We start from the raw sequence: 23,559 nt of genomic DNA on the forward strand, positions 1-23,559 counted from the left end.
ACGGCAAATGGCATCTTAGATATCTGGAAGTACTTAGAACAATGTATGATGCATAGTCTGATAGCATCTGGATGTTTCACAGGTTCCAAGTTAAACACTGCACTAAGAAATAAGTCATTAGGCAGCTTGACTTATTTCTGGATCCAAGGATAATATGGTCATGAGAAACTAGAAAGTCCCTGCAGTCCCTGCAGGAGTGGGGTATTTAAATAATCTTAAGAACCTTTTTGCACTATAAAGAACCTTTTGCGCAATGGAAAGGTTCCATGGATGTTAAATTTTCTTCAGGGAACCAAAGATGCCAATAAAGAACTAATATTTTTAAGAGTGTGGGAACAAGATCACTATCCCACTAATATCAAAATCCCAGTGATTTCGAATAATTGTCAAACATCTGTTCACATCATGCCAGTCTGAATCTGGTCTGTGAGACAGCAAGATAAAAACAAATTTCCCAGGATTCATGAAAAGTGAAGGGAAGAGTGTTGGAAGACACCTTTCTGCCGTGCCCATCAGACACCAACAGCACAACTGAAGGCTATGGACAGATATCAGGGAGGTTCTTCGGGCTGTAATCAAACATCTTCTCCTATTTAACCTCAGTCTGACCCTCCAGTGCCGCCACCTCTTTACACAGGCACCCGGAGAATCTGTGCAAAGCACATCACAATCAGCTAAGCCTGTCACAGTGTGTCAGACCACTCCACGACCGCCGCATTCAGTCGGTTCACACACAGCTTAGACTGCTGTTGCCAGGAGTGAAATATTTATCTCCTATTAAAAATGAGAATCACTTAAGTGAGCTTAGTGTGGAAGGTGAGAGGGACAGAATATAACTGGATGTATGTATGTGGAGCGTATTTCATGTGAGTCAAAACGTAGCTGTCATTATGATCAAACAGATCTTGTCATAGGATAATGCTGTGAGACCAGATGTTTTTCTCCAAGTCTGTCCTCTACGGTGTGTATGTATATGGTTAGGAAGAAATCAGTTTTTGGATACTGGAAGTATGTGGGACAGATAAAACACTTCAGTAGCGGTGTTCTCATTTGGCTAGACACCGACGGGAGATTTTCCATTCTGGGATCTTACTGAAACCACTAGAGAGGTGACAGAGAGAGATCACACTGTTATTTAGGCTGATGAAGATACTATTGATGTGTTTTTATAATACTTCACATATAGCTGATTAATTTAAATTGAAAGAGTGGTGCATATGTCTTTAGTGAATTTATTAAGCTCAATTAACTGTGAATGCATAAAAAGTGAAAAAAAAAAAAAACTATATATAAACTATATAGTAGATAGTGTCACCATATAGAAAACCAGTGAGTGATACTGATTAATGACAGAAATGCATTTTATGTGTAATGAGCACTAACAAATAGGTAGATGACTATTTAAGTCACAATCATATAAAATAACCAGACACATACACACTTTTAATCTATAGTATATTTATTCTATATGTATGCACAGGATTGAAAGATTAACCGTAAAGTTTTATATTAAACCGTAAAGTATTTTATATTAAAATTACCTACTACCAGTGTTGTGTTTATGCAGGCTTGTTTAGAATGTAAAACAAATGACAAATTATTTTATAAACATTCCTATAAATTCACTTGTGGAAATCTGTTATGCACTGTATTTAAAAAACTTTCCACGTATATATCTTTCCAGAAAAGGGTGGTGTTGGCAGTGTTATCTATTCGTATCTCATCTTTGAACCTCTTGAGTTTTCTTTTATCTAACTTTAGGGCTGTACCATGTACCATGCAATGTTTTCCACTACATCTACTTACTGGACGCATTTGATGTCTGTCTGTCATTGCCAGTAAGAGTTTTGGAATGGTTTACCTTTAAAACGCCATAAAGGTGCTGGTTATATAATTAGAATATCGTCAAAAAGTTGATTTATTTAATTCATTCCATTCAAAAAGTGAAACTTGTATATTATATTCATTCATTACACACAGACTGATATATTTCAAATGTTTATTTCTTTTAATTTTGATGATTATAACTGACAACTAAGGAATATCCCAAATTCAGTATCTCAGAAAATTAGAATATAATTTAAGACCAATACAAACAAAGGATTTTTAGAAATCTTGGCCAACTAAAAAGTATGAGCATGTACAGCACTCAATACTTAGTTGGGGCTCCTTTTGCATGAATTACTGCAGCAATGCGGCATGGCATGGAGTCGATCAGTCTGTGGCACTGCTCAGGTGTTATGAGAGCCCAGGTTGCTCTGATAGTGGCCTTCAGCTCTTCTGCATTGTTGGGTTTGGCATATCGCATCTTCCTCTTCCCAATATCCCATAGATTTTCTATGGGGTTAAGGTCAGGCGAGTTTGCTGGCCAATTAAGAACAGGGATACCATGGTCCTTAAACCAGGTACTGGTAGCTTTGGCACTGTGTGCAGGTGCCAAGTCCTGTTGGAAAATGAAATCTGCATCTCCATAAAGTTGGTCAGCAGCAGGAAGCATGAAGTGCTCTAAAACTTCCTGGTATACGGCTGTGATGATCTTGGACCTCAGAAAACACAGTGGACCAACACCAGCAGATGACATTGCACCCAAACCATCACTGACTGTGGAAACTTTACACTGGACCTCAAGAAATGTGGATTGTGTGTCTCTCTTCTCTTCCTCCAGACTCTGGGACCCTGATATCCAAAGGAAATGCAAAATTTACTTTCATCAGAGAACATAACTTTGGACCACTCAGCAGCAGTCCAGTCCTTTTTGTCTTTAGCCCAGGCGAGACGCTTCTGACACTGTCTGTTGTTCAAGAGTGGCTTGACACAAGGAATGCGACAGCTGAAACCAATGTCTTGCATACGTCTTTGTGTAGTGGTTCTTGAAGCACTGACTCCAGCTGCAGTCCACTCATTGTGAATCTCCCCCACATTTTTGAATGGTTTTTTTTTTTCACAATCCTCTCCAGGGTGCGGTTATCCCTATTGCTTGTACACTTTTTTTCTATCACATCTTTTCCTTCCCTTCGCCTCTCTATTAATGTGCTTGGACACAGAGCTCTGTGAACAGCCAGCCTCTTTTGCAATGACCTTTTGTGTCTTGCCCTCCTTGTGCAAGGTGTCAGTGGTCAACTTTTGGACAACTGTCAATTCAGCAGTCTTCCCCATGATTGTGTAGCCTAGAGAACTAGACTGAGAGACCATTTAAAGGCTTTGCAGGTGTTTTGAGTTAATTAGCTGATTAGAGTGTGGCACCAGGTGTCTTCAATATTGAACCTTTTCACAATATTCTAATTATCTGAGATACTGAATTTGGGATTTGTTGTAAACATCAAAATTAAAAGAAATAAACATTTGAAATATATCAGTATGTGTGTAATGAATGAATATAATATACAAGTTTCACTTTTTGAATGGAATTAGTGAAATCAACTTTTTGATGATATTCTAATTATATGACCAGCACCTGTATAATGTATTCAGTAACAAAATCATACCGTGCCACACACATTTATTTATGGCCTAATTAGTTAGTTAGTCCATTCCTCTAATTTGATTGGCGGAGTGGACGTTTCACCAGATCACTCCGCTTGTCTGTGTTCATGGGCATTTTTTGGAAGTAGTATGGAAGTAGTCTGTGTTGACCACTGATCTATAATAGAGAACATATATAGATCAGTGGTGTTGACCCCTGCGAAGTTGTATGATGATGCAGATTTATCTTTCAGGGCAGAGTTGTATGCTTTTGCTTTCAATAACTAACGGGGTTTTGAAGTTAGCGCTGTCCTGTTAGTGAACAGGCAGAGAAAACGGAAAGCCCGGAGTGGAGCTCGATCGGAGTGATTACATAACGCCTCGACCGCTCCACTCAAATACAGGATTCCAGACCGACCTTTAAATCTGAGTTGCTTGGTGACAGAGCTGAGCTCTTGAGCTTTTTTTCGTTGTGCACGAACTGTTTCTAGAATTGTTGTATAAAAGTCCTGCGTTACTGAACATCAGCATAGCCATATTTGCAGGCTCAGTACTTATTTTTACTTATGTATTCCCCTAATGCTATAAAAACCTTAAACGTAAACGATAAATTAAGCCAGTTAAAGGTTGCCTACTCTACTGCTGTTTAGTGGAAATGTTGTGCTTGTTTGTGGACTGTATCCCACTAGGACATACCTTTCAGAGCGATAAACGCTCTCTCTGAGAGAGAGAGAGAGAGAGAGAGAGAGAGAGAGAGAGAGAGAGAGAGAGAGAGAGGGAGAGGTGGGGGGCATGAACAAGCATCTGCCTTCTGTCAAACGTGACAGCTGTGTCCACTGCCTCCCCTGTGAACGCAACGCACCATTATTCCACAATGAGCTTCATCAGCCGAGCCGCACGTTGCCTCTCAGGTGTCGGGCGTCAGCTGTGCTGTCCTCGGCTGTTCTTCTATTTTTGTTTCAGAGTATGTTAAGTGTAATTTCGGGGAGCGCGTCAGTGCGTTACTATTGCGCGCAGCGACATTTCATCTGAAGGCGCGAGAGTTTCGAGTCCCAAAACTGGGGGGGCATTTGCTTTCATTCAAACGCGCTTTCTTTTTATTTTGCATTTCAACTCGGCGACTTTCCACTTTCTCGAGGAACCCACTGGATTTCTGGTGTCGTTTTTGTTTAAATCCTGGACTATAAAGATTTGTTTCCTTCGCAATGCGTTCGACTTCTAGATTATCTTCTTCCGTCTTGCTCGCTCGTCCTTGAGTAAGAGAGAAAAGCAGAATAAGAGGGTTCTTGAATCTGTCCACGCGTGAAAATGCCTGTGCGCCGGGGACACGTCGCTCTCCAGAACACATATCTGGACACCATCATCAGGAAATTCGACGGGCAAAGTGAGTTTCAAAACTTTTTATTTTCTTCCTTTTGGTTGGAGGCTATTTTATAGCCCAGAAACATGTTATTTTAGCCTAAAACCTATTATCTAGTATTGTTTGTTGATGTTATTTTGTTTGTTGATCATTGGGGGTCATAATGCATCGGAAGTGTGCAGGTCAGTCATGTAAAGTAGCCTATCGGTTTGAGATTTGATTTGCATGGCACTGTTGATCATCAGGTAAGAGCAACCACAACAACAACAACAAAAAAAACCCGCCTCATTTTATCTACATTATGCAAATGCAATGGAAAAAATGCATCTTTCATATATAGAAAATTGCTAACAACCATCTGTCATTTTCCATTCTTCTCTGTATGTGTGCGCGCGCGTGCACGCTTGTGTTTATGTGGGCTATCTCGTGCACCTGCTTTGTTCATTCAATCAACGTTTTGGAAAAATGTGTCATCACACATAATTACATAACCTTCAAATCAGTAATATCAGTTTTAATCTAGCACTAGTTATTTAAACATTTCCAATGTGTAGCTACTATTTCTCCACTTTTGTCCTGTACGCATGAACCTTCGCACTCTCTGTTTAAAAGTCTACAGGAGGAAGCATATTAACACAAGGTTTCCAAGTTTTATGTGCAAGAGCTCTTTGACATTATCCAAATCCTTACCTTTACACTCAAGCTAAACCTGTCTAGTCTTACTAAACCCAGAACCTGACCTATGTCTGCTTTATAAGGCCCTCAACGAGGGCTCTTCCAAAAAACAAAGGTTAAGTTATCTTAGTAAAAGTTTCTCTCTGTTTCATACAACTGTAAATATAGGTTTTAGCAGGGGGCTCAAACATTTCAATAATGATACAAATAAGCCAGTGTGCGTTTTTTGGCAAACAGCTGCAAACTACTAGCAATGAGGAGGTAACCATAGCAACAGTACGCTGCTCGAGCGGTTTTGATTGGGAGGGCGGTCCATCCATAAAGCATAACAGATGGAACAGGTTAGTATTGTCAATATGTGGCACTTTATTATAGGTTTTTAAATCAAAAATATGCGAGGTAAATTTTTTGTGTTTTGTTTAAAAAGTCTCACAAATGACGTTTCATAATTGATGGTGCTTTTGGCGACAAATTGCAGTCCTATAATTTGAATTGCATGAAACGAACAGACTTAGCCCAGAAGATTAACTTCACATTTACACGTTATAGATATTTCTTTCTAAAAAATCTTAAAAACATCTAGTTATCGTTACACCTTTTAATCATGATCATTGCTTTGTTTTAGTTCCTGAATACACTATTCATGAATCACAGTTGTTGCACACACTTTTGAACTCTTAAAAATATCTACAAAATTCTATTTTTTTTTCTTTAGTTTCATTACATTAGCCTGCTTTTGCTCTACATTAGCTATTATATTTGAGCATGTCTAATCATTTATGTTATGGTTTCTTCTCCCTCTTCTGGCATGTGTTAGTTATATGTGTATTGCTTTTGCTATGTCTTCATCTTTTAAGTACATATGCATGTATATATTTGCCAGTTCATATATATATATATATATATATATATATATATATATATATATATATATATATATATATATATATATATATATGTGTGTGTGTGTGTGTGTGTGAACATGACCCTGCTGCTCCTCCCTTCACTCCCTATCAGTTAAGGCTAAGTGTCATTTTGCGGCTGCTAGGCAACCATCTCATTTCGTTGTGTTCTGTTCCTGGAGTAAAAAGGCGATAATGAGTTTGATGCAGGGGGCACTAAAGTTCCTGTCACCAAACACAATTATCAATCAGAGATGGAGAAATAGTATTAAAGGGGCCATGAACTGCCTTTTTTGTTTTTTTTGTTTTGTAGGCTACTGTTCTCTATGGTCGACTAATAATGTTATGAAGATTTTTACATAAAAACCAACATAATTTAGAAGTAATAGGCTATTTTCTGTTCTGTTTTGACTGCTCTGTTTGAATAGGTGTGGAGGATCGTAGACTCAGAAGTAAACACCTACTGCTATGATTGGCTAACAGTTGTGTATGTTTGATGCATAAATACTCAGTACGTATCAAACGATCTGTAATAGACAAAGCAATAGTGACCACATAATAAAAACAGTAATTCACTCTTGTGTGGGGCGACATTACTGTCGGATCCAATGTAGTCACACAGCATTGTTTTTTAGTTTTAATATTTCTGAAAATCCTGCATCGAATTGTGCCTTGTTTGTAAACGAATCTGCGGTAAAATGAAGTGAACAAAGGACCAAGTTCTTACTGACTTGGCACCACACAGTGTCTTGTTGTCTTCGGAGCCATCTTTATTTTTTGGTTTTTGCTTAGAACTGCATTTGCATAGCCTATGCACGAATCGGTGGGCGGGGCTAAACAGGCAGTGACGTGGAAGCAGACGGAGATGGTGTCAATAATCATAAAGTGGCACATTCTACAAGCTGTCTTTTTGGCAGATTGGCTTCAAATAAGCTGTTTTTAGACTAATTACAAAGTTTTGCGTTCTGAAACTTACAGGTTTTGTCCTCTATGTCAAAAGATCAAGGGAATTTTGATTTCTCAGTTCATGACCCCTTTAAAATTCAGAGATAAAAGAAGGCGGCTTATACCCTTTAATATATATAATTTTTCATTTGCTATCTCTTCAGTTCAAAGCATAACCTCAAACCATCTTAAGATCAAACTGTGTTGCTTTCCATCTGTTGAAGCTGATGTGTGAAGCTCTTGTTGCAAGAAATAGCACCGCTACCTGTTAGCAGATTTCCTGTTTATATCAAAGCAGTCATCATAAATACAGAAGATTTGTTGTAGTACCGTACAGGCAAAGGAAGTAGACCCTTATCTTATTAATCTTATTATTATTTTTATTATAAATTTTCAATAGAGTTGTGAACTATGCTAGAGAAGACATTTGTGTAACTGTGTAACTTTCTTATTAAGATTTACTAAGTTTCCAGGTTTAAAAGATGAAACAAACAAACAAAAATATAGGCTTGTTCAGTGGCATGTTCCATTGTGACAACTTATCCCATAATGCAGTGCTCGCAAAATCGCTAGCCTGACGTCCCGGGGCTATTGTGTTTTCCAGTCGGACTACCAAAATGTATCACCGCCCTGTCCGAATAGTGATATAAAATTCCTAACTTGTTTTGCTTTGTTCACTCGCTTGTAGTGGTGAAACGGATTGTAGTTGATCGTTTGCACTTGTTTGCCGATTTAACGTTAAACATTCAAGCGTTTTGCGTATCCTTGCTTCTGAATGAACACATACACACAAAAATATCTCAAAATAACTGTCTCTGCAAGTATGCTCGTAAACACAGTCGATTATGTCTTAAGTGAACGTAAACAGTGAAGAAAGCAATTTCCTGTGCATCATTATACTGGATCCGTCCATTCGGTCTTAAAGGGGCAGCAGCCTTTAAATACCTGGTGTTCCATTAATGCCACCTGCTGTCAGAGAGTGACATTTGTGTCTCATTCACAAAGCTAAAATCAGACCATTCTGTTTCTGCTTCAAATTTTTGAATTATACAATCCAAATAACATGTATTTAGCATCATTTTTGGATAGTAATTCAAATGCAGTGGTTGCCTCTGATTTTAAATAGAGCACAGACAAAGCCTTTGTTTATATGAAGAGATTTCTTTTAGTTGTATAATTTATTATTTGATTTGGGAGTTAGTTTTATTAAACATTTCAGTTTCACAAAGAAATATGCAGCATTTTGTCAGAGAAATAATAAAAGGACACATTTTCATTTATAATTTGTCTTAAATCTCATTTTGTAAAAAAAATATATATAAACAAATTGTAAGAAAATTGTATTGTGTAATCTGTATCGTGAATTTTATCGCATCATAAGTTTAGTGAATCATTACATCCCTATATGCTTCTAGTTTTGCTGATCATGCTGATTTGTCCTCAGTAAAGTTCAGCCGATGTCTTTTTTTTATTAGGGCTAGTTAAGTTCATTTTAGGCTACCAAAACCTGAAGAATGCCTGCCCGAAGGGCTACCATGGATTTAGAAATTTTGTGAGCCCTGCCATAGACCTACAACATGGTCCTCAAAATGTCCGTGTTTGTACATTTTTTTTTTACCAATAATGGTGAAACTGTTCATTTTAATTAGTTTTTCATAACCCTTCTTTTCTTACCCGACCAGATCGTAAATTCCTGATCGCCAACGCCCAGATGAAGAACTGTGGGATCATCTACTGCAATGAGGGCTTCTGTCAGATGTTTGGTTTCTCGCGGGCGGAGATCATGCAGCAGTCCTGCATGTGTCAGTTTCTGGTGGGGCCAGGCACTATGAAGAGTGCCCTGGCACAGCTGGCACAGGCCCTGCTCGGGTCAGAGGAGCGCAAGGTGGAGATCCTATACTACTCTAAGGAAGGTATGCAAGGCTTAGCAAGGATTTCACTCACTTTTTTCTTATACACCAAAATTTAGAGCTTGATACATGTGCCTGATGTTTTGATGGGCATGAGCAGATGCAAAATTTTCAGTTTTTCACCCTCTACTTTCACACTGACAGGTACTATTAGTTGTATGAGAAAGTCTTTTGGCATTGTGCTGACATTCATATCATTATTATAGCAACCGATGCAGATACACCAGATACTGATGACACTGTCTAAACAGTGCATTTCATTTCATCAATCATAAACATTGGTATGGACAACCAATTTGGAATTGAGCAGTATGAATAAAGCCTAAATGGAGTTTGGGTCTACTGACTACCCATACAGGCTGTTTCAATAGGAAATGCATCAACACAGGAAAGAAACCTGTGTCTAACCATTTTCCCATGTCTTTAACATTACCGTTCAAAAGTTTGGTGTTAGTAAGATTTATTTATTTAAGAAATTAATACTTTAATTCACCAAGGATGCATTAAATTGATTAAAAGTGGCAATAAATACATTTATAATGTTACATATGAATGCTATTTCAAATAAATGCTTTTCTTTACTTTTATAAATGCTGTTCTAAACTTTATATTCATAAAAGACCCTAAAAAAGTATCACGCTTTCCGCAAAAATATTAAGCAGCACAACTGTTTTCAACATTGCTAAGAAATGTTTCATAAGCAGCAAACCTGTTTTCAGTGTTGATATTAATAAGAAATGTTTTTTTTTTAACAGCAATTCAGCATATTAGAAATTATGTGCCATTGAAGACTGAAGTAATGATGCTGAAAATTACATTTTAAAATATATTAACTAAATAGAAACCAGTTATTTTATAATATATCACAATAGATTTTACTAAATTTTATCAAATAATTGCAGCTTTTTTGATCATAACAGACTTCTTTCAAAAACATTCAAAACCGTACCAGCCCTGAATTTTTCATCTGTAAAGAGCTGCCCAGAGATTTTACCAATATGACTTTCCTTTCGGGAACTTAGAAAAAGGTTTTTATTATGAACTTTTAAATAGTTACCAGCATTTCACTGTGTACACACTCAACGACCATATCAACACATCATCCTGTGATGTGAGGAATACATTTCTGAAATCTGTTTCATTACAAGGAGAGTAACTCTTTGGTAGACTGGCTTAATACAGAGACCAGCTGAGGGCCTGTCTGTCTTGCAGAGCCACCCATCCCTCCAGCTCTGTCATCTAGTCTCCTCAGACAGGAACAGATGAATGGAGTCGCTGGCTGCATGTTGCTAAGGAATTGTTTGTGCATGTGTAGCCCAGCTAGAAAGTAGACAGGTGTTCCTTCGGCCCAGGAAGCGGTGCACTGATAACATTACCATGACAACAAGACTCACACCCCTATCACAACGAATGCATTGTGCTCAGATGCACACATAGGCCAACATTCACACACTCACATGTGCCAGCGTCCCTCAGTTCTTTCTATCCATCACATATTTTTAGTGGATACAGTGTCTTGATCTGTATCACAGTTGAGCTGGAGACTGAACAACACCTTTGTGTGTGTGTGTATGTGTGTGAGGGCAGGGTCTATATTTAGAGTGGTTGATGGCCTGCTTTAGTCAAGAGCTGAGGGGGGTCTGGCTGACTTTAATCATGCTGTTCTTTTCCATTTTTTCTGTCCTCCTTCCCATCACTCCCTTCTCATTCCTGTGAGTCTCTCTCGCTGCTCTGCAGTCTCATTACTTTGATTTCACACTCTCGATGGTCTCCTTAATGGCCTTTCTGTTCATCATCGTGTCTGGGTTAAAAGTACAACACATGACGTTTTGATTTCTCTTGAGCAGTGTGTCATAAAGAAAGTTTAAAGCCTCATAGCCAAAATATAAGTGACCTCTGAATGTTCTCGGTGCATCTGTGTGTTTTCTCTGGGAGGTTTGGAGAGCAGGGAGATCCTCAGGGGTGAAATCACTTATACACGAACCAGGTGTGGATGTTAAAAGACAGAACTGCTGTCACCTGAATCAGCCGACTGGCTTTATTTTGAAATAAAACTTTCATCTACACTACTGGTCAAAAGTTTGGGGTTGGTAAGATTTTTGAAAGAAGCCTCTCATGTTCACCAAGGCTGCATTTATTTGATCAAAAACACAGGAAAAACTGTAATATTGTGAAATATTATTACAATTTAAAAGATCTATTGTATTTTATTCCTGTGATGGCAAAGCTGAATTTTCATTACTCCAGTCTTCAGTGTCATGTGATCCTTCAGAAATCATTCTGATATGCTGATTTGTTGATCAAGCAACATTTCTCATTTTTTATCACCAATAGTGAAAACAGTTGTGATGGTTAATATTTTTTTGTGGAAACCATTATACAACTTTTAAAAGTTATTTTAAGAGTAGGAAGTTCAAAAGAATTTTTTTTGCAACATTATAAAAGTCTTTACTGTAATGTTTTTTCCTTCTTTAATTACTTTTGATCAATTTAATGCATCCACACGGAATAAAAGTAATAATTTCTCAGACATGGAAGGTTTTAACAAGACTGTCCAAAGTACTACTTTGCTAACATACATGCACAACATGTCATTATCTAGAGTGAGTTGTTAACTTATGCTATATGTATTTGTTTTCAATTTTGTGTGACCCTTCAGACAGCAGGGTCATTCCATGTCAAACCAAACTAACTAAAGTTAAAAATAAACTTCCCCGGCTCAAATTTTTGATTTGTTAATATTTTTTTCTGTTGAAAGATAAACATATATAGAGATGAAAGCCATAATATTAAATGCCACAGATGTACATTTACTGAGTAATTCACTATTTTGTAGAGGCCTAGAGGGGGGTCAAAATGACAATTTTGTCTGCAGGACTGTTAGGAGAGGTGGAGGTGTAGCTGCTCTATTTAAATACGTCTATCAATGCAAGCAAGTGTCATTTGGTCAGTGCTTGTCTTTTGAATATCTAGGGATTGTGTTGAAAGGTGTTCCATGCATTCTGTTTTTCATTATTTACAGGCCTCCAAAATACTCTCCAGTCTTTGTTGAAAAGTTCACAGAGTTTGACGGTTTTGCTATAGCAGGGGTTTTTAATATTCACATAGATAATGCAGAAAACAAAACTACAAAAGAAATTATAACTGTTTTAAACACTTTTGACCTGATTCAGTATGTGCATGGACCCACACACATACTCTAGATTTAATCATCAGTAGAGGTTTAAACATTTCATCCATTGTTATTAAGGATGTAGCAGTATCTGATCACTTCTGTATTTTTTTTTTGATACATTGATCTCTGCTACCACTGAATCTAGATCTGTCTCTGTCAGAAAGAGATGCATTAACGAAAACACAAGTGTGCTATTTATGGAGGCTATATCTCTAACACCAAGCATTTCTGCAGACTCTGTTGATCTTCTCCTTAAAAGGAAAGTTTGTTAAGAACCAGAATCTCAAAGGATATTAAGATATCTTTAATACTTGAGATACAGGCATGTAAACTTGAGGCAAAAAACACAAGAAGTGCTTTTTGCCATTTCTGAACTGTCACCTTTGGCATAAGGCAAGGCAAGTTTATTTATAAAGCACATTTCATACACAATGGTAATTCAAAGTGCTTTACATAAAACAAAAGAAAACAATAATAATGAAAAAACACAACAATAAAACAAGGAATTTAAAAACTTTGAAAATGATTTAAAAATTTATTTAAGAGGTTTAAAATGAGTTTTAAACAGTTAAGAATAGAAAATAATTAATCAATTAATTCAGACATTGCACAGTGCTCATTCAATAAATGCACAGCTAAACAGATGAGTTCTGAGTCTGCATTCAAATGTGACTATTGATCACATCTGATCTCTTCTGGAATCTGATTCCAACTGCAGGCGGCATAATTACTAAAAGCAGACTTCCCTTGTTTTGTGTGAACCCTTGGTATTTCTAACTGACTCGATCCTAATGATCTAAGTGGTCTGTTATGTTTATATTCAGTGAACATATCTGCTATGTATTTAGGTCCTAGGCCATTGAGTGATTTATAAATGAGTAAAAGTACTTTAAAATCAATCCTAAATATAACTGGAAGCCAGTGTAAGGACCTGAGGACCGGAGGATCTGGCAGCAGTTTTCTGTATGAGCTGCAGCTGTCTAATGGTCTTCTTGGGAAGGCCGGTGAGAAGACCATTACAATAGTCCACCCTGCTGGTGATAAAGGCATGAACAAGTTTCTCCAAGTCTTGACTGGAAACAAAACATCAAATTCTTGCAATGTTTTTTAGATGATAGTATGCTGACATTACTGCTTTGACATGACTACTGAAACCAAGGCCTGTCTCCAGAATCACACCAATATCCCTGACTTGATTTTTAGGTGTTAGACCCATAGAGTCAAGGTATGCATTCACCTTGAAAACTTCATCTTTGTTTCCAAATGCAATGACTTCAGATTTCTCCTTGTTTAACTGAAGAAAGTTCTGGCACATGGAGGGAGTCAATGGGGCTGTATGCTAATCGCCTTCCTGATATTATTGATCTTCTCAGAAAAGAAGTAAGCAAACTCATTGCATTTGCTGTCAGTGAGCATTTCACTGGCAATCTGACTTGGGGGGGTATTTTCACGTTTGTGTGTGGGTTCATGCACATGCTAAATCAGGTCAAAAGTGTTTAAAACAGTTATAATTTCTTTTGTATTTTTGTCTTTGTGAATATTAAAATGGCCTTCAATAGCAAAATAGTCAAACTCTGAGGAAATCATTGATAACATTTCTGTGAACTCTTCAACAAAGGCTAGAGAGTATTTTGGAGGCTTTTAAATAATGATAAACAGAATGCGTGGAGCACCTTTCAACACAATCCCTAGATATTCAAAAGACAAGCACTGACCAAAGACACTTGCTTGCATTGATAGACATATTTAAATAGAGCAGCTACACCTCCACCTCTCCTAACAGTCCTGCAGACACTCACCAAATGAAACAATGATTGTTAAAGTCAACAGATTTTACTAACAGACCTATAAAGTTTTCTAAAGTCGTTTTTGCACCACTGAAAATTGGCTACAAATGACCCAATAAGCCTTTTGGAGAATGGATGGATGAATAGATGTTTTTTTTTTTTTTAATTTGATTTGCTGTTTTGGATTAAATTGCTTCTTGTACGCTTAACCTTTTGAATCAAAATGTTTAAAATGAAACGAGGGTGAAGATGGGCAATGGCATTATGATTGTTGGGTTATTTTTTATTCTTTTTAAAGTTTTATTTCAATTAGTGCTACCCCATGGTGGGGTTATGAAAGCACTCTGTAAACTTGAAATTTAGAATGAGTTTTAATATGTAATAAATATGGGAAAGTTTTGAAACATAAGACAAAGATTACACCAAGACTGAATGAGTGTGTTACAACAATCCATGGACTCCTCTATTTAATAGATTTATGTTTCCTCATAATCATGGATTTCAGACCCCCCTGTGTGTGGGAGTGTGTGTGTTTGTGTAAGTGTGAGTGTGTTTGGACTACTCACAGCCCTCACACTGGTATTTATAACAGCTCTCCATGAAAACTAAACTATACTTGTGATGTATTTTGTACTTAAACGTCTCTGCTTGACATCCCTGTCACTCCGTGCATTCTCTTTCTCTTCTGTGTGTGTCTGTGTCTCTCGGCCTTTCAGGGACATGTAGGCCATGCTTGGTTGATGTCGTTCCAGTAAAGAATGAGGAAGGAGTCGTAATCATGTTTATCCTAAACTTCCAGGAGCTTTTAGACCTGTCCATGAAAAAAGGTGGCATCAAACAGCGAATGGCACACAGTTGGCTACGGGCAGGTGCGTGTTCCCCTTTCTCTGAGTGTGGGAGAGATTCTGACCCTTTCTGTAACAGCCTTATAAGGTAAACACATTGACTGCTGTGCTTGGTGTGACGGTTGGTGTGTAGGTGTAGCCAGAGGCAGCATTTGATAAAGGCAGTGTCAAATTTTGGTTTCAGAGTGTTTATGTATGTGTGAAGTGTGTGTGCGTCTATGCCTGCCCCATCATTTCTGTTCACAGTGTTGCTTTAACCTTTATATAAGAAAGTGTGAGATATTTAGTTGACATAAATAACTATACATTTAATAATAGTAATAATAAGTAAGTTATTTTTGTGTGTGTGTGTGTGTGTGTGTGTGTGTGTGTATATATATATATATATATATATATATGATTAATCATTATATTTAATCATATGTGCACTATATACGGAAAATTACATTTTTAGATTGAATACTAAAAATGCATATGCAAATATTAATAATAAACAAATTTATAGTAATAATAATGATTATTATTATTATTAATGAAATAAATCAATATTTAAAGTTATCATATATAATGAATAAAAGTATATAAATTATTACTAGTAATGTAATAATATTTGCATTACTACAAATGTATATATTTTTGGTTTTTAAATAAATGTTTTTTATTGTTAAATTATTAACAGTACTTTTTTAGTATTAATATAAGTAATTCAGTCATTATTAATTCAAAACAATTTATTTTATAATAAAAAATATAAATAGAATATATAAAAAGAATAAATATAGTAAAAAGAGATTATTTTTATATTAGTAGCAGTAGTATGTTTATTTATCCAACAAATCTGATATTCATCAAAGGCTTTTATCGAAAGTGACACTACATTTATTACAGGGAGCATCTTAGGTTGATAACAATTTAGTTACCAGCCCACTTCCACACCTTGGTTATCTAGTACATTCTGTAGGACAGAAAAATCATTTCATTTCTCCTACCTGTTATGTCTCCTGAGCTATGAGCAAAAAAATATTTCTCTAAGGTTATTGAACCTTGTGTTTGTGTATCAGGTCAGAAACGTAAGATGAGGCTGCGAATGCCCTCTCTCCGTGTCAAGCGGCAGCCGTCCATCCCTACGGACCACTTTGAGGGAGTGGTGGTGGACTACCTACAGGTACATGTGTGCATATGCGACACACATCCGAGTTCATATTGCCACAGACACATGATCTACAACTCCCCCTCTGTGTGTCCTGCAGCCCTCTCGTGAGGAGGTGGCCCTGAAAGACCTCCAGATGTCTGCAGACAGCTGCTTGAAATCAGAGACCCAGGCCTTGATTCAGCAGACCCCCTCCACATGCAGCTTCTCATCCCCACTCACTCTGCCCTCAGAACTGCTAGAGCCCAGCGGACCCCAACTCAAACACAGCCACTCCAGAGAGAGCGTTCACAGCCTCCGGCGGGCCTCCTCGCTGCACGACATCGACGGCATGAGGGACCAGTGGAGCGGTATAAGTGTTTGTGTTTGCACTCATCAATAGTTCATAGTGTAAACAACATATTGTCACAAACATTGACTGTGTGCGAAACTTTATTATTTATACATTATCAGACAGTACCAGGGTAAAAAAGACCTCAAGGCAAGTTTGAATCTAGTGTCGGTGTAACATTCTGCCTTTGTGTGGTTTGCTGGTTGATTGAAAAAATAAAGATGATATCTCATATCACAGATTCACAGTTTGATTTAGGTTTTTAATACAACTTATTAATCTGTGTTTACCAAGCAATATTTATTAAATATAATCTCTAAAACTCACTCACATTTGTTCTAGATCATCAGATGTGACGTAATGGCGATATTAAACACTTAACATGAGTTAATGTACTAAAAATACCAAGAAAAAAAACTATTTCTCTCAGACAGTACTTGTAATAAACATTTACTGTAAAAAACAACATAATTAACGAAAAAAAATATATATTTTACATTTTTTATTCTCCATAGAAATCCTTTAAAAATAATCACTTTAAAATTGCAACTATAAAACAGAATTTTTCTTAAACCTTAGTTTTTCTTAAACCTTAGCAAAAGGAGGATGCTATAATCACAAGACAAAGCACATTTTCCTTAATAGAAATCCATTATAAAGTAAGGGCTTAAAATAGAAACATTGTAGGTTTAGTTTTTTGGCAAAAAATATGTATTAAAAGGAAAATTTTAAAATTGTCTAAGATATTAAGCCACATTTTCACACTATAAATAAAGAAAACAATATTTTTTTCTTCAGCAAGGATGCATCATTGATTGATCTAAAGTGACAGTGTTACTGTTTCTGTTTATCAAAGAATCCTGAAGAAGTGTATCAGCACAACTGTTTTCAGCATTGATAATAATGATAAATGTTTCTTGAGCAGCTAGAAAAAAGCCACTGTGTCAGTAACCAGCTTGAAGCTGTTTCCCTATAACAGCCTTCTACAGTGGAGAAAACGCAAAACACGTAAATATTATTGTCTCCAGTGTCATTAGGAGGAGAAAGTGTTTATGACAAGGGAAGTGTGAGTGAAGTTTGGTTCTTTCTTGTTCTTTTTTTGTTTCTTTTTTGGTGAGACTGCCTTTTTTAAATCATGAGCATTTAGATATGTGAAATATGAGCAGGGGGCCCCCAACCAGGATGGACGGAACAGATTAATACTGTTCATGGCCCCGTTTGATCACCTCTATGGTCTCTGCTGTAACTAAACTCTTCCATTAGCATTGAACAGGAGTACCATGACCGAGTAAAGGATGTACTTTCAATGGAAATTAAGTGTTATATTTGAATTTATCCTTGACTACATAAGTCTGATCAAAACAAACTAGCCTAAATTAGCAGAAGCATTTAATAAAAATGAGCTAGTATCCTTTTCTAATGGAGTTTGCTGAACAACTCCAAAAAAGCAGGACAAAGCGTAATGTGAATAACAAAGCGGTCCATTTGAACATGTTAAATTGTAACATTTAAGTCTCTGGAAGTCCTTAACGAGGTGAAATGGGCACATGTGGTGGCCTGACAGGCCTATTTCTGTAGCTGTAGCTCCTAATCAATGCTTTTGTGTGACTGTGATTACCCACTGCCACCCCTGATGTGCCTGCCGCTATGCATGTGTGTGCGCATGAGCTCTAAATAGTTTATCCTGTGATTTCACGGGTGTCTGTATGACTCCTAAATGAACACTTTTTGTTATTGCATACATAAACAGTGATATTACTGGCATTGCAATTGGCAGACACATACAAGATGGTAGTGCAAGTCACACGGCATGACACTGTTTTAAACAAACCCTGTCATGAAAACTGTGTGTTTCCTTTGCTGTTTTCTTTTTCAGATCTGAAGCCCAGTAACTTGAACTCCACCTCAGACTCTGATTTGATGCGACACCGTGCTATTGGCCGCATCCCTCAGGTGACGATATCCTTCGGCTCAGACCGTGTCAGACCACCTTCCTCCACCGAGATCGAGATCATAGCACCCAGCAAGATTAAAGACCGCACACAGAACGTCTCTGAAAAGGTCACTCAAGTCACACAGGTAATAGAAAAAGAACTTGACAGTTCATCTACATATTTCATGCAGGTGTATATATACCAGATTCAGGATATTGTTCCTTATCTTTCTGTTCACTTTAGTGAGGCCTAGAGATTTTGTCATCTAACTTAATTTATTTATGGCATTGTCAACAGGTTGTGATTTAAAAAAAAACAAAAACAAATAAATGTAGATTGAAACCTAATTAAAGTAAAAAATGAAAGCTGTTAATCAAGTTAAAATTTTAATAAAATAAAATACATAATTTGCCAATGAACTAATCGAATTAATTCCAATTATCATATGGTATTTGATATATATACTACTGTTCAAATTTTTGGGGTCAGTTAGATTTTTTCAGTTTTTTGAAATAAGTCTCTTTAGCTCATCAAGATTGCATTATTTGCTCAAAAATACATTAAAATTGTAATATTGTGAAATATTATAACAATTTTAAACAATAGATTGTTTTCTATTTTAATATATTTTTAAATGTCATTTATTCCTGTGATGCAAAGCTGATTTTTCAGCAACATGCTCTGATCTTCAGTGTCACATGATCCTTCAGAAATCATTCAGATATGCTGATTTGCTGCTCAAGAAGCATTTCTGATTATTATAAATGTTGAAATAAATGTAAAAATCTAATAGAACTTTTTGTAACAATATACAAATCTTTACTGTCACTTTTGATTATTTTTATGGATCCACACTGAATAAAAAATCTCCAAACTTTTAAACAGTAGCTTATGTCAATATAGCTGAGAAAAGTTTACAAATGAAAATAAAAATAAACACATTATTATGGCAGAGGAGTAAAAATGTAACAAATATTTTGTTGAGTATTGCAGTTCAATTTACATTTAAAAATATGCTATATATATATATATATATATATATATATATATAGAGAGAGAGAGAGAGAGAGAGAGAGAGAAGAAATTTATATATATATATATATATATATATATATACATATATATATATATATATATATATATATATATATATATATATATATATATATATATATATATATATATATATATATAAGTTTGTACTTCGCTCCAAACTGGATGAAAGAGCCAGGATGTGACTCTTCTCCATGTGATACAAGAATCAATACGCTGATGCCAAATATCGATATTTTAATTAATAAAATAAGGTGCTCTAAATAGATTTTCCTGCTCCCAGCGTCGCTACTTCATGGCTCCTCAAGGTGGAAAGTGCGTTTTTGAAGAAATCTAGTGAGTCAGTGATTCATGGTTACCCATTCATAAAGACAGTCACTTGCTTCATTCCTGCATGAATCAGCCCTTGAAACGAATCAATTGAATGAATGATTCAGTGATAAAATCAGTGACTTGCTGCCACCTGCTGCCGGTTTCAGTTTCATTTTTAGGTATAATTTCAGTTATTTAAATTATTTAATATTTCTGTACTCAAAATTTTATATTTAAAACATTAATCTCCACATGAATTTATGAATTTAATTGAACTCATGCCACTTCTGAGCCTCATTAAACATCTGAAAATGTACCTACAAGCCACTTTTGTGTTCTTCTGTGCACCCTCTGTAGTACAAATATTTTTTTTATTAATACTAATTTCATATGATTGGTAACTTATTTGTCTTCTTCTACTTCTTCTTATATTGTTTTAAATAACAATTTTAAAAAGCTTATAAACTTTTTTTTTTAATTTGACAGAATGAAATGAAAAGTAAATACCCCACTTTAAGGAGTCACATGTCACCTCTTATTGAGAAGGCTAATTTTGATCAGAATTTTTTATTATGGATCAGAAGGTGCTCCTAATTTTTTTTTAAATTAGGAGGACAAATGCTCCTAATTACAAGAAGAAAAACACTGCTCTTAAACTGGGTGGAATTTTCATTTTTGAACGGTTTCATATAATAAATCAATTTGTGCAACGAAAATCATATAAAGCAATACAAAATTTAAATGTCATTGTACTTCCACAGAGTATGAATAAATGAGTCTGAGAATAAATTTATGAAAAAATAAGCATGGCATTTAAATAAGATTATTGTGGAATAGTCAGTTGAAGTGCTTGTGAAGCGAGCATTAATACAAGCTGAACATGCACAAAACCTCACTTGTAAATATTTATTCATATTCTGATTTTTTCTTATCAAAGAAGTGAATGACACTTGAAACCTGCTCAATGGGTTTGCGTTATTTGAATCAGAATGCAAAGCAGTCACATGGTTGTGTGCGAAAACTAAGCTTCGAAGGTCACAGATCATGTGGTTATGGCAAAAGGAATCAAGTTCTGGTACAGGGCTGCACTGTGAGATATTTTTCATTTTTTTGATACAAGCTTGGAAGCCTTGGTGCTGAATGTCACATCACTACTGTTGGTTAGCAGCTTCAATATTTGACCACTATTTATGATAATACTTGGTTACAATGACAGTAATAGTTCTTATTTCTGCCAAAATCTACAAAATCAGTCGGGAGTGAATGACACAAACCTGTACATATTCAATTGCGTTTACTTCCATTTATTTTAGATCAGTGCTTCACTACACAACATACAAACTTTTACTCCAAAAGTGCGCACATTGTGTATTTACTCGTTTACCTCATATTTCTTTAAATAGAATAGAACCATCATTTCTTAATGACTCACAGAAAGATGATTCTCTGCCAATCCATTAATCAATATTGCGTGATCATAATTCCCACATTATTGTGACAGTAAACTTTTACTTTCTGTCTCATAATACATGTATGTGTCAGTTTATTATATACAATATTTGCATTAAGTCACAGTAGAGTGAGTTTTGTGCAAAAACATTATGTATTAATCTCATACATCACTCTGAAATAGACTAATGGTGCGCGCTGACTTTCTGAAAAGCCCTGCATGGATTAAGGTGCGTGAACCAGGATCACGAGATGCAGACGGTCTGTATTAAGTGGGAGCGCTGACAGTCCATTTCTGATTTTATTGTTGTTTGTTTTGTCATGTTGCAGTATTTTATGTGATATATATTTTTTTAATTTTTGGTATTTTTTATGCTCTGTTGGTGGTATAGCATCACATTGATACATAGACCAGAAGGGGGGAAATCCCCCCACCCTCTACAAATTGCACACACGCACACACACACACACACACACACACACACACACACACACACACACACACACACACACACACACACACACACACACACACACACACACACACACACACACACATATATATGACTGCATCTTTTTAAATGTAGACACACACTCACACACAAAAGATCTGCACAAGCATCATCAATTCTCATCAGCCAATGAAAAGGTTGGTGACATTTACATGATTTACTATTTTGTAACATCTCCACACAGGTCAGTTAAGTGACCTATATACAGAGACCACTGAGTCCTGTGCTGATGAGGGCAGTGCTTATTTGGTTGTTGTGTAGGGAACGGACACACTCTGACACACTTTTCTACCCCTGTGCTTTCTGTGTGATTATTGCAGTGTACTGTGTATACTGGAATGCCTGCCTATGTGTTTAAGTTACTGCACATTATGTATTTCACATAATGATGGCAAAGATTGTGTGGGCCCCTCAGTAACACTTTATTTTAAAGACCAATTCTCGATATTAATTAGTTGTTTATTAGCATGCATATTACTAGCATATTGGCCGTTTATTAGTACTTATAAAGCACATATTATTGCCTAATTCTGCATGACCATATTTTAGATCCACCCCTAAACTTAAAAACTACCTTACTAACTCTTAATAAGAAAGCAAATTAGGAGTTTGTTCAGGCAAAACTCTTAGTTAATAGTGAACATGTGTTTCCTATTCTAAAGTGTGACCATATAAAAGCCTGAAAGATGATTGGAACACTCTGCAGGTGCCTTCAAAGTTTAGAGATAAAGTAATACAAAGTATGAAAGTAGAAAAAAGAAGAGTGAAGTACAGCAGAGAGAGAAGAAGAATCAAAGAAACACATTGAAAATGACGGAGAGAAAGAGATTGTATTGGTGACGTCTCTCTCCATGGACACACGTGGGAGACTGTGTTGTCCTACCAGTGGAAAAATCAATCAAGCTGACAAATCTGCTGGCAGCTTGCACATTCCTGTCATAAAGCCTGTGTGTGTGTCATTAACTTTTAATGCAGCTTATGACACATTTCCACAGGAGAACTGAATGTTTTGTTCCCTTCTTCATAATTACAACTGAGTAAATGCAGTATTTTATTATATTTTTCAAAAAGTCTTGATACATTTGAGTAAGTTCACAGACAGTTGTATTCCATTGTATGGACCAAATACACACATGATCACAAATATCTGCTTTTTTGTTCCCCCCCAAAAAAAGTAATACAGGTTTAGACTGACATCAGGTTTGTTGATCCGGCTGTTGTTTCAACTGTATTTTGAGAATATTAACAGCATTCTGCTTTGCGTGAGCATGACCCGTGTGTGGATGACTGGCTGTGGATGTGTGTGTGTGTGTGTGTGTGTGTGTGGTTGCTCTCTGCTGCTGACCTTGGCTTCTAGGGCTAATGGAAGTAGAGGGCAGTGGTAGCAGAGGCCAAAGTGTCACTGACTGTCTGTTTCTCTACTCACACACACATCTGTGATAAGTCTGCATACAAACACACTCTCTTTCTCTGGCCCTCTCTACTTGCTCTCTTGTTCTCTCTCCGTCTTACTCTTGCTCGCTCTTTCTCTTTCTGTGTAATTTTCTGCTAAAATCCATACGTTTGTTTGTATGACATGTTTTTTTATTTGTATGTTTAGATTCAATCCCCATAACCCCTTACACAAACTTTTTTACATTTTAGCTTTCTTTTTGTGCATTTAGTATTTATTAAGCCATTTTTATGCTGCCAGTGTAAGTAATACGTGTAAAGTTTGTGTATGACCAGCTGAACATTTGCTTGATGTTTTGGTATTA

The 23,559-nt window shown here is 36.3% G+C and overlaps 1 protein-coding gene across 2 annotated transcripts in view; it reads left to right on the plus strand.

Annotated features, from left to right (window-relative positions):
- Positions 1–4,223: 4,223 nt before the first annotated feature.
- LOC109051998 (potassium voltage-gated channel subfamily H member 6-like) overlaps positions 4,224–23,559 on the plus strand; it is a 41,393-nt gene continuing 22,057 nt past the window's right edge. Inside the window, exons 1-6 of one of the 2 annotated variants that reach the window (XM_042724625.1) lie at positions 4,224–4,846; positions 9,027–9,257; positions 14,933–15,085; positions 16,123–16,226; positions 16,312–16,561; positions 18,419–18,621. In XM_042724625.1, the coding sequence (XP_042580559.1) occupies positions 4,771–4,846; positions 9,027–9,257; positions 14,933–15,085; positions 16,123–16,226; positions 16,312–16,561; positions 18,419–18,621 (1,017 nt within the window). In that variant the 5' untranslated portion in view covers positions 4,224–4,770. The remainder of the gene's footprint in view (positions 4,847–9,026; positions 9,258–14,932; positions 15,086–16,122; positions 16,227–16,311; positions 16,562–18,418; positions 18,622–23,559) is intronic. The other variant, XM_042724620.1, reaches the window with a different exon arrangement.

The sequence above is a fragment of the Cyprinus carpio genome, chromosome A3, assembly GCF_018340385.1.
Source record: "Cyprinus carpio isolate SPL01 chromosome A3, ASM1834038v1, whole genome shotgun sequence".
Taxonomy (NCBI): domain Eukaryota; kingdom Metazoa; phylum Chordata; class Actinopteri; order Cypriniformes; family Cyprinidae; genus Cyprinus; species Cyprinus carpio.